Here is a 12,194-nt window from a genome sequence, read left to right as displayed (position 1 = left end):
TAGATCTCACAACCCTGAAATCATGACCTGAGCTGAAACCAAGAGTCAGACGCTTAACTGACTAAGCCACCCAGGCGCCCCTGAAGGCAGCTTCTCATAGCTGCCCATTCTACAAATCCTCAGTAAGAAATAACCTGACCATCCGGTTTTTACCAGTCCTTCCCATGCTCGCCAGAATTTCAGGAGAAAGAATGTGACACAAAACTTGTTAGTGACATGTTCTTAGCTTTATTGAAATTCTTTCTTACAAAAGGTCTGATGTATTTTAGGCCAGGCCTAATGTCTTTTAGTCCCTGAAATCCAGGTCCATGGTTATTTCCATGTCCTCTTAAGTAAATATGTAAACTAGTAGACTTTTTGATTAAGGATCAAACACTTATCATTGTGATTTTTATTTGATGTAAGACAAGACTTGCATTTCCCCAAATGGAAAGACCAAGTAAGAAAGTTATGTGGGTCTTCATCGATGGGATAACTGGTTTCTTTGCCAGAACTGACTTGGATTTTATTTTGTTCAATGTGACATCTTTCCACCTTCCGTATTTTCTTTTTTTAATGCAAACTTTGCAATGCTCTGAGCTATGAGTAAAGAGTGCCATGTTTATATATGCATACATATATTGATTCTGGAAAAAGATGCATGAGTACATGCGTGTTATGTAAACATAGCAATTGACCAGGAGAGCCTCTGATCATTAGGACATTAATGGATAACAAGCATATTGTAAGCCAAAAACCACCAATAGCATATATTGGTTTAGTTGTCAGCCAGGAACTTTGCTGGTCCTACACCTGGAGGGTCCCAGGTGTCACTTTCCCCAGCCAAGCTGATGCTCACCCCATGTGACAGGTGTTTGTGTATCCAAGGCCTGACCTCAGTCTATGACTCCCCAAGGGAGGTGAGTCTGTGCTCGCTTACTCCCGTGTAGCTTCCCTACTCCTAGAACATGTCTATGGCCTGGTTTGACCTCCTCCTCCTGTCAAAAGCAGAATATGATCTCCCTGTCCCTGGGAGAGGGGTGAAGATTGAGGACTGGCAGAGCCCCAGGGCTCCCTCTTCTGCCAGAGGTTCTAGGGAATCCTCATTTCCCTACGGGACCCATCAGGACACGTGTTCTGATCACAGGAGCACACCCAAAGAGTCCTGGAAGGTTCAATATCATTACCTCCAAACAGCTCCGAGACACAAGTAACCCTGACTGCCAGATGAGCGAGTGTTGGTCTCAGGTTAACCCAGACAGCCCCCATGTCACCCTCCAAATCAGCTTTCCTATGTGGGTGGTTGGCCTGGAAGCCAGTCCGTGTCTGATCTTATCCTCTGTAGGTTAGGAGTATGGAACCCCGTAGTCCCACATGCCTTGCACCCGAGCTCCCTGCTCAAGCCCAGGAAAGACACGCTAAGATTCAGGTAGAAACAATGGTTACAGTCATTCTCAATCTTCCGGCTTACTGGCCAGGTGAATGGGTCTGCTGAGTGCTACCTGGAGGTAAGCTCTTACCCCGGCTAACAAGCCTTGTAGGAATGCTGCAAAGGGGATAAATGAGTTTAGCATCCAAGATGCTAAGTAGTACACACGGTAGTCACTCGATGGATGTCAGTTTCACTCCCCTTCTCCAAAGCCAGGCTGTCTCCTGCAGGGGCTGCGCATTTCCCGCTCACTCCTACAGCGGGCCGGCCTCTATGTCACTTCCCCAAACTAACGGTGTGCAGAGGCAGAGTAAAGAGGGAAGAACGAATCATTTGGTATTGTCTCTTGGTGGGAAGGAAGACGTCAAAACTCTTGGCCTAACTAAGGGAATTCTCTGAAGGGTAAATGACCTGTTGATCCCATCTCCACCTGCAGCATTTCTCTCCAGCAGACTCTCAGCACTTAACCGACGCACCAAAGGTGAGCGTGGCTATTGAGTCCTGACGCGTGGTGCTTGGAAGGCTGGGCAAAATGACGATCCAGTGCACCAGGGCTTCACCTGCAGGGACCCTAGTAGAAGGGAGAGACAGGCAGTAGATCCCAGAATTGCACTTTGGAGTTGATGTCCAACAGGAGAATGACGACAGGCCACCATGGTCCTGGGACAGGGATATGGGGGCTGGGGGGGTGCTGGGCTGGGCAGGGCAGAGGCGAGGTCCTGCGCGATGCTCCCACCGCAGGAACGCAGGAAGGAGGCTCGGCAGCAGGGCCTGGACTGTGGACCATGCCCACTTTCAGTATCTGTTGCAGGTTACCCCAGCATCCTCAGCGTGCCCGCAGTTTGTCACCCCCCATTTGGAGAAGCTGCAGCGGAAGATGGACTCTTCGGTGCCCTTGCAGGCGACATCGTCCATCCAAATCCTCCCTGTGCCTGTGGGGACAAGTCAACACGGTTTCTTAGCAGACGTGCAGGAGAGCAGGACAGAAGACAAACAGAGCACTGCTGTGTCTGTTCTTGGCCAGGCTGTCCTGGGCTCTGCTGGCCCCTCACCCCACCAAGACCAAACACACAGTTGCTTGAGGCCAGGACAACAATGACTGTGGTGATGGCAGTATTTATTGGTACTTCCTACGTGTCAGACGTCTCACGCGTATGACCTTCCTCCACCCTCACCATGGCGCTGTGAGATAGACATTAATACACCCATTTTATAGATGGAGGCCTGAGGCTCAGGATGCAGTCAGTGCAAGGCTGCTCGGCTCGTAAGTGGCAGAGTCTGAACTCAAGATCAGGTTGGTGTGGGCCTACACTTAATAGGCGACACCTCATGGCTTTTGAGATATAATCTCTTGCAGTCTTTGTTGATGAGACCTCAAGCACGGCCTAATCCGAAGGACAATGTCGGACAGACCCTGGATGGGACAGATGCAGTGCCCCATAACCGAGTAGGTCAGTGCCAACATTACCTCTAATCTTTTGAAATTTAAAGCAGATGGTTCCATCCTACAAGCCCAAAATAGTGGTGCTAGAAGGGCAGGGGACCCCCGAATTTAACATGATAGATAGATAGATAGATAGATAGATAGATAGATAAATAAATATATTTAATAATAGGCAGGAGCATCCCTAATCATAAGTAATTAGGTTAGTTCCCAAAGTCTAAGGTCCCTAAGACAATCTACTAGAGTTTTCCCCAGACCTTAAAGGGACAAACCTGCTGGTCTGATAGCACACTTTGGTTGGCTTTCCCAGGAATGTCCCGGAGCCTTGGCAGGCACAAACTTCGCATTGAAGTTCTTCAATGAATGTCAGAGCAATAGGGCAGCTAGCTGGGTGTGGCTCCAGGAGGGAATAGAGAGGGCTTGTCTGGGGTCAGAGGGGTCAGTGGAGGGAGGAGTGGGCTGCACCACAAGTCACCCGGAGCCCCACTGGTCAACTGGCAGGACCATCGCACTCATGGTTCTGGTGTGTTCTCTGTGCTGATGGCCATGCCAGGCCCCAGATGATGGGAGCCCATTTGGGAGCCCTCTGGAAACCTGAGTGAGCTTCAGGACACCCACAAAAGCGGTGGCTTAGAGCCTTGTTACTCCAAGTATGGTCCTGAACCGGCAGCACCAGCATCACCCAGAGCTTATTAGAAATGCAGACCTTCGGGTCTCACCTAGGACTACTGAACCAGAGTCTACCTTTTAACTGAGAGGTTATGCACTGAAGTTTGACAAGCACCGATGAAGCAGAGGAAGTAGGGATTTACAACAAGTAGGACAGGTCTTGATTCCACTCCCAGCCCCACTGGGGGACCAGTTCAGTTTTAAAACAATGTGAGGATGTGAGAATTTCGGTGCTAAAACCAGGCACCTTCTGGATAAGCCAGGAGTGTTGGTCACTCCAGGACCCTAGCTTGTTAGGTCTATGAGCTGGCCTCAAAGAGCATGAGGTTAAAGGTCATGAACTAGCTGTGTCACCCTGGCGAGTCAGATGAGGCAATAAATTGTTCCTGATTTTTAAGGGGCTTTGAAATCTACCAAAACCCTATAGAAAATCTACCAAAACCCAATCCTCAGGGATTGGCACCACACCCTGACCCTAGCCCTGTCTCCTGTCCCATCTCTCAGTGTCCAGACAACTTCTCCTTTCAGAGGAATTGTCGGGACAACTATAAAAACCTTCAAACCACCACTCGCTCTTGACCTGCCTGGGAGAATTCTCTTTACGCAGAATGCCCACGAAACATCGAAACCATTTTGCTGCCCACAAAGTCTACTGCATGAGCTGTGTGGTTGAGACATATTTTCGTTTTGCAGGGATTTTCAGCGTCTGTTGCCACAGCATGGCCGAACGGTGAATGTGGGGACAGAGCCGGGAGGAGGAGAGGCCTCCTTCCGCTGGCTTGGCCTTTGCTTCTTCACGAGAGTCTCTGCCCTGGCCCGGATACCCTGTGCGTCTTACACAATAAGCCCTTTGAGGCCGAGCAATAATTCGCAGATTAAATGTCTCCTGGAAAACACATCAGTTTACAAATTACCCAGGAAAAGCCTGCAGGCCCAAGAGCTCTGTGGGATTAGTCACACCCAAAACAAGTTAAGACGCCAGTAAATGGAACTGACAAACACAGAACAGGCCCAAGGTAACCAGCTCGAATACGTATAGAAGCTCGCCAGCCTCCAAAGGCTAGTGCGTGCTTTTGCCAGGGAGTTCGGGCTATTGTTCAGTCTTGGAAGAGCTAATAAGTAAGAATAGGGTCATTTAATCAGCAGTGCCAGATAGCTGCGGTCCTACAGCATCGTGGGGCATCGCTGAGCAGCCGGTCAACCCATGAACCAGCCCAGCTGCTCGCCACATCAGAGAGCCTAGAACTCCCACTCTATGCACCAATCATCACTTTAGCTTTCAAACTGACATCTGAGGACTCAACGTGGGGCCCCAAGACCAGGAGCGTCAGCATGACCTGGGAGCTTGTTAGAAATCCAGAGGCCTGCATCCGCCCGGACTTGAATCAGAATGTGCATTTTAAGAAGATCTCCGTGATTCATACGCACATTCAAGTCTGAGGAGCCCTTCTCTAGATCAGGTCTGTACTTGCACAAAGCTATCCCGGCCAGCTCCCTAACAAAGCCCTGGGACAACTAAGCAGGGTAGGTATTCCGCTTCCCGCTGTTCGGATCAGAAAAAGGAAGCAATAGGGTGACGCTTTATCTTGTGGTGGCAAAACTGGGACCAGAGGCCAGGTCTTCTGACACTCAGACAGTAGGGGCTGCTTGAAGGTGATATTGTTGGGAATGAGTAAGTGGAGATTTTATCTTCCTCATTCATTCATTTGTTCATTCATTCATTCAACATATATTTGAGGGCCTATTCCATGCTCAGCGCTATTCTGGGTGTTTGGACTACATCAACGGACCAAAAAAAATGATGAAACGACAACAAGAATCTCTGCCTCACGGAGCTAACGTTTGAGCTTCTCCATGTTTATTTGGAGTAATATTAATAGAATAAGTTACACTGAATCCTCCAGGCTCCCCTCAGAGCCTCACGCAGAGGTAACCAGGACAGTTTATCAAATATATATTTGAGAGATGGGAAAACTTGGAAAGATTAAGTGACTTGTCCCATAACGACTAAGGGACAAGAGACCATGACCCAGGCCTCGGACGTGTAGGCAGTCCAGGACTGGTGCCTTCCGGGGACGCAGTGCACAGCATGAACACCAGGCCAGGGGTGGCAAACTGTGTGCCAATTGGGCCCACTGTCTGCTTTCGTAAATAAAATTTTATTGGAACGCAGCCCCACTGGTTGATTATGTTTTGTCTATGGTTGCTTTCGTGCTACAAGAGCAGGGTTGAGTAGTGAGATTAACCTTTGGCCCACAAAGCCTAAAATATATACTGCCTGGCCCTTTCATGTTTGCTGACTCGTGCACAATGCCACCTTCCAGTATTTGGAGTTTATCTTAGAGGTTATAATAATATGATTAGAAGTGAACACTCCTAGTTCCATCCCTCGTACTCTCACCTACAAATCTGTCTGCATTTGTACCCATCCTCACCTTCTTCTGTCTGTCTGTCTCCCAGAGAGATCTTCCCTGCGGATCCAAGGCTACCTCCCAGCTGGGCTACATTTGGCTCCCTCCCCTCTTCCTAGACTTCCTTCCACCCATCACCCACCATCTGCTCCATCTGCGTTTCCTCCCTCTCCAACAGCTCTTGGACCCATTTAAAATTGAAAAACACCTTTAAGTCTCTCCCATTTGGCGCTTTCCTTGCTTTTTTCCCAGAGAAACAGATACTTTGATGATTGAGCGCTGTCCAGGGAAACTTTTATGGTGCCAGACCCCTAAGAGAACTGCCAGGGATTGGAAGTTTCTTGTATTCTACCGGGGGAGGACTCAGGTTAGGTGGGTACAGAAGTTCCTTCCTTCTTTCCTCCTTCCCTTGTCCCCTCCATCCCCCCTTCCTCCCTCCCTCCCTTCCCTCTCACATTTAGTTGGTACCTATGAAGTCCCAGGCACAGTCCTGGGTTTTGGAGCTGTGAAGGTAAAGCCCTCGAGATATTCACACACACATCAGAGCTCAGGAGCGCGTGAGACGTGCCATGATAGAGATACCACACCAGGGGAGCTTGGAATGGGGTGGGGATGGAAGCTGCCAGCAAAGCCCCCTCAGGAGCTGATAATTGAGCTGACTTTAAAAGCTGAATAGGAATTAGCTAGTTGAAGAAAGAGGAAGACCATTCCAGACCGAACTTAAGAAGACATGGAAACGAAAAACAGCCATGGGAGCTCAGAGAACCCAAGGGTCCGCTGGTGGCTGAAGGGTGAGAGGGAGGTGGGAGGAAGAGTGGGAGGGGTCTCGTCTCAGAAAGAACTCTGGCAGCCACAAGGAGGAAGGGGATGGGAGCCAGGCTGGAGGTGGAGGTGAGGAAGTGGCTCATGGAGGGTCATGGCCACCACCGCACCCGCACCCACGTTGACTGGCAGCCGACCTCCACCCAACGTGCAATGGAGGAGTGAACACACCAGGGCCGGCCCCAAGTTTACTGCTTGGCACATGTGATCTCATTTAGCGAATGCCATCATCCTTCAAACGTGGAAGGACTCAAGCTAGGGGAGGTGATAAAATCTACTCCGGGCCACCAGCTAGAAGTGGCAGATTGAAGACTCTAACTCGGGTTGGACCCACAGCCTGAGCTCCTAACCACTGCTCTACTCTGCTCGCGCTCCTAAGGCAAGAGCAGTGAGAACAAAGAGGAAGGGACAGAATCAAGGGACACCAGAGAGTAGACACTGGTAAAATCTGTGGGACCCGGGGACAGGCCAGATGAAGAGAGGGGGAGGGGGAGAGGGCGGGGTGCGGGACAGGCTGGCAGTCCCCGGCCAGTGGGGTGGGAAGCACATCCAGAGGGCACAGAGAGAAGCCAAGCCATGGAGGGAGGGACCGGGGCGTGGGAGACTGAGGCTGGGGATGGGCCGACCGGGATTAGGAGTCGGGTCCTAGTGGGGAAGGGGGCTGTGGTCAGACGGGTGTCCCGATCTGAGGCACAACCCTACTGCTGCCCGGGGAGGCGGCATCCCCTCCCCTCTGCCCCCATAGCCACCACCTTCCCATGCTGTTTAGAATCGGTAAATACGCCTGCCTTTCCCACTACGCTGAACCTGTTGAGGCTGGAGACGAGGGTTCCTGGACTCTGTGTCCCAGCACTGAGCCTAGTGCCCACCGACGGGCAGTGCCTAGATGCTGCTGAGGAAGCAGGCAGTGCAGCCCGGCTTAGGAGCAAGGGCTCAGAGAAGGCTCGGCTGGGTCAGCCCCTTCTCTTACCCCTGTGAGCCCGTTCGTAACGCCTGGCTGGCCTACCTGTCGAGGTCTCCCATATCACATAAGATGCTAGACCGCAATGGAAAATGACAGTGCCGATGTGGTATGTACGGGGAAGGGAGGCGGGTTTTGCACTGATGGTTTAAAGTGATGATTTCAGGGGCATCTGGGTGGCTGAGTCGGTTGAGCGGCTGACTTGGTTTCGGCACAGGTCATGATCTCAGGGTCCTGAGATCCAGCCCTGCATCGGACTCCTCGGTCAGCGGGAAGTCTGCTTGAGATTCTCTCTCTCTCACTCTCTCCCTCTGCCCCTCCCCCCTCAAATAAATAAATCTTTAAAAAAATAAAGTGGCGATTTCAGAGCTTCCCCACATGTCACATGTTACAAAAATCAAGGGGGAGTAAAAGAGGCCACGGAGTCTCAGTTTGAGACGAACTCTGCCCATGGCATTCAAGCAACTTGTTTTGGCTTCTCTAAGTTTCTGATTATTTTTTCCCCACAAGGTTTTACTTCCCCTCACTAGGAGTCCTCCCTGAAGCCAAGGATGGAAGAGCAAGGGCTGTTCCTCCAGTCCCTGCTTCTCCTGTGAACAGAAACGGCGTTTTCCTTGAAGAGAGCAGGCTCAAATCCGGCCCAACGCTTGGAGCCGGAGCAAAGCGCTCTGCCCCGGTGGGCTGCCCTCCCGGGAGCTGGACTCTCCGAACTCCCCACGCGGCCGGCCTTCGGTGGAGAGGCCAGGACGGGCGGGGTCGGGCAGCTGCTCTCTGCCGGCTGTCACAACAGATTTCCTCCGGAGTCACTTTCCGCCACTGGGATCGTCATCGCTGCTCAGATGGCTGGAACAAAGTACCATTGACTGGAGGCTTCTAAACAACAGGCACTTCTCGCTCTCAGCTCCCGAGGCTGGGAGTCTGAGATCAGGGTGCCCACAAGGCGGGGTTCTGAGGACAGCTCTCTTTTGGGTTGGAGACCACCTACTTCTCTGGGTATCCTCAGGGAAAGTGGAAGAGGGAACTCTTTGGGGTCCCTTTTGTAAGAGCACGAGTCCCATCATGTCATGACCTGATCGCCTCCCAAAGACACCACCTCATCCTGTCACGCTGGGGTTAGGATTTCAATATATGAATTCGGGGGCGACACAAGCACTCCGTCTGTACAGTGCCTGAGGTCTAAGGGCCGAGATTCTGAATCAGCTGGTGGGATGAGGTGAAGAGTGACTGAGCAGTGGAGGGTGCCACGGGCATGTGACCTGCCTCTGTTTCTCTCTCTGGAGAGGCTGTGTCAGCCCCTCCTCTCACGCCACACCGTGAGTCTTTCAGCCACGCAGCACGGTGGGTCAGGCAGCCACGGTGTCAGGCGGACCGTGAACATGCCTGGCTCCCCTCCATGACACAAGGAGCCCCCACAGCCGGGCCAGCTGCTCCCCTGCAGGTCACAAGGGGGACCTGGCAGCTGGGTGTGAGTGGATCGGTCCAAACCCCTCCCCACACCTGTCAGAACTTGGGTCCTCATGACAGGTGTGCAGGAACATTCCAGATCCCAGGGGCTCAAGCGGGAAGACACATCACAGAGTCTGCAAGCCCTTTTAAGTTACAGACAGAGGCGCCAAGACCCACAGTGAAGCAGCCACAAGATCACACGGCCGGGTCAGCCCGCCCTCCTGCGGGTGTGGGGGGCCTGTGTTGGTGCAAGTGGACTGTTGTTTCAGTTGTGAGTCAACACAGGTTTCTTCAAGGTCTGATGGAGGGAAAAGCGTGTGTGAACGTGAATTTTGTATTTGAGTGTGAAAGTGTATGTGGGGCCACGGATGTGTAGCCCATGTCGGTAGGTGTGTAATGAGTGACCCCATTTTGTGTGTCGCTTGGGCGGTGGTCACAGCAAGCATGCCACGGGATAGCGAGTGCTCTGTGCTGAATTGTGCTCCCTCAAAGTACTGCGCTGAAGTCCTAAGCCCTGGCACCCCGGAATGTCACTGTTTGGAGGTGATTAAGGTAAAGCGAGGCCATGGGGAGGGAGCCCTAATCCAAGATGACTGTGTCCTTAGAAGAAGAGGAGACACAGAGACACACAGAGGGAACACAAGGAGAAGACGGCCACGTACAAGCTGAGGACAGAGGCCTCGGGAGAAAACCAAAGCCGCTGACACCTTGGTTGTGGACCCTCCAGCTTTTAGAACTGTGAGAAAACAAATTTCTGTTGCTTCAGCCCCACAGGTCTGTGTTATTTGTTACAGCGGCCGAGCGGACTGATGCAAAGAGCCAGCCTGAGGGACAGACACCGCTGTGGATGGGGACTGGAGCCGGGGCAGAGCTAGCCTCCTCGAAGCAGGAAAGGGATGCGTGGTTCACATCAGCCATCTGCCCAGAGGAGGCCTGCACCCCTCCCTCACACTGTCTCGTACCATCCGCAGGAAGGGAGGTGGGCTGGAGCATGCTGGAAGGAAAGCAACCAAAATGGTGAAGGCTGTTGAAATCCTGTCACATGAAGATGAGATGGAGTTCCTGGAAATATCCACCTGAAGAAGAAAAGCCTCAGAGAGGGTCAGGGACAGCTTGCAGAATGGATGAGAGCCTGGCCTCCTAAGCCACCTGCTAGCGTCCGAACCCAGGCTCTGCCATTTGCTAGCTGTGTCACCTTGGGCAAGTTATTCAACCTCTCTGTGCCTCTGTTTCCTCATTTGGAAAATGGGGATGATAGCTGTATGTACTTCCTAGCATTGTAAGGGTTAAATGAGTGCATATCTGTAACGTGTTTAGAACCGAGCCCGCACACAATGGGCGCTATGTAAGTGTCCAGCCCTCGCTGTGCTCCATCAGGAAAATGTAAGAGCGTTAAGTGGGAGTGGGTTTGTGCCTGAGACGCAGGGCTGAGAATGAGAGCCCACAGGGGAATCCGACAGGACTCAAGAAACAAAAGGAAGTCAATTCCAGGAACGGAAGAATGTTCTAATAACCAGAGCTGCGTGAGGACATGCCAGCCTGTCTGGGGGACAGTGAGCCTCCCACTGCAGGAAGTACAGGGGGCAGAGGCCAGGTGACCCTGGCGGGACTGCTGTGAGGGGGCCTCGTGCTCTGGGGAGGAGACCTGACGAGGATTCCTGGGCGCTCGCCCGGGTCCCTTTCCCCCAGGGGGCTTACCTTGCCCAAATCGAGCTGTCCGGTACACCTCCTCCACACCGCGGAAGCCCAGCATGCGGCACACCACGTCGCCATCCTTCTTGTCCCAGCCGTCGTCGCACACGGTGCCCCAGCGCCGCTCGTGGTACACCTCCACGCGTCCCTCGTGCGGCCCGGAGCCGTTCACCAGCCTGACCATCACGGCCTCCACGCTCCCTGCTGGCAGCAGCCCACAGTCACTGCTGTGCGCCGGGCTCGCCGCGGCCGCCCGGGGACCTGCCCTGACCTTCCTCTGCCCCCCACCGCACCCCCGCACGGGGCAGAAGGGGCCCGGACCATGAACAGCAGAAACCCTGGGGTCTCACCCCTGCCCTTGAGCAGCCTGGTCTCTCTACCTTGTCTTTTTGTTTTCTTTTAATAGACTTTATTCTGGGGGGGGGGGCGCCTAAGTGGCTCAGTCGGTTAACCCCCAACTCTTGGTTTCGGCTCAGGTTGTGATCTCAGGGTGGTGAGATCGAGCCCCGTGTGGGGCTCTGTGATCAGCGCAGAGTCTGCTCGAGATTCTCCCCCTCTCCCTGGCCCTCCCCTTCTGCCCTCTCCCTGCTTTGGCTGGCATGCTACCTCTCTCTCAAATAAATAAATAAATAAATAAATAAATAAATAAATAAATAACATCTTTAAAAAAAGATAGACTTCATTTTTCAGAGCCAGTTCAAGTTCACAGAAAAATTTCCTATAGCCCCTTTGAGCCTGCACAACACAGCCTCCCGCACTGTTAACAGCCCGCCGCAGAGTGTTGTATTGTTATCAGGGGTGAACCTACACTGACACGTCATCACCACCCAGAGTCCACCGTCTACCTTAGGGCTCCTTCTTGGCGTACATTCCACGGGTTTGGACAAACGTCTACTGACACGTATCCATCATTACAGTACCCTACACAGTAGTTTAACTGCCTAAAAATCCTCCGTTTTCCTCCTAGTCCTCCCTCCCACTTCCCAGCTCCTGGGGACCTCTGGTCTTCTTACTGTCTCCATAGTTTTGCCTTTTCCAGAATGCCATGCCGTTGGAATCATACTGTATGTAACCTTTCCAGATGGGCTTCTTTTACCCAGTAATATGCATTTAAGTTTCCTCCATGTCTTTTTGTGGCCTGATAGCTCATTTCTTTAGAGCACTGAAGAATATTCCATTGTCCAGGTATGCCCCACTTTATTCACTTCCTACAGGACACGTGCCTCCAAGTCTTGGCAATTACGGATAAAGTGCTATAAACCCTCCTGCGCAGGGTTTTGTGTGGACATCAGTTTTTAACTCATTTGGGTAAATCCCAAAGGAGTGTGATTGCCTGATTTC

General features: G+C 52.2%; 1 protein-coding gene across 2 annotated transcripts in view; it reads right to left on the bottom strand.

Annotated features, from left to right (window-relative positions):
- Nucleotides 1-212: 212 nt before the first annotated feature.
- Nucleotides 213-12,194, bottom strand: part of SCARA5 (scavenger receptor class A member 5) — a 117,018-nt gene continuing 105,036 nt past the window's right edge. Inside the window, exons 8-9 of one of the 2 annotated variants that reach the window (XM_040626472.1) lie at nucleotides 10,860-11,057; nucleotides 213-2,340 (exon numbers count right to left, since the gene is read on the bottom strand). In XM_040626472.1, coding sequence (XP_040482406.1) covers nucleotides 2,204-2,340; nucleotides 10,860-11,057 — 335 coding nt within the window. In that variant the 3' untranslated portion in view covers nucleotides 213-2,203. The remainder of the gene's footprint in view (nucleotides 2,341-10,859; nucleotides 11,058-12,194) is intronic. The other variant, XM_008705104.2, reaches the window with a different exon arrangement.

The sequence above is a fragment of the Ursus maritimus genome, unplaced genomic scaffold, assembly GCF_017311325.1.
Source record: "Ursus maritimus isolate PB19 unplaced genomic scaffold, ASM1731132v1 scaffold_11, whole genome shotgun sequence".
Taxonomy (NCBI): domain Eukaryota; kingdom Metazoa; phylum Chordata; class Mammalia; order Carnivora; family Ursidae; genus Ursus; species Ursus maritimus.
Note: the sequence above shows the minus strand (reverse complement) of the source record. Positions and strands in the feature narration are given on the sequence as shown.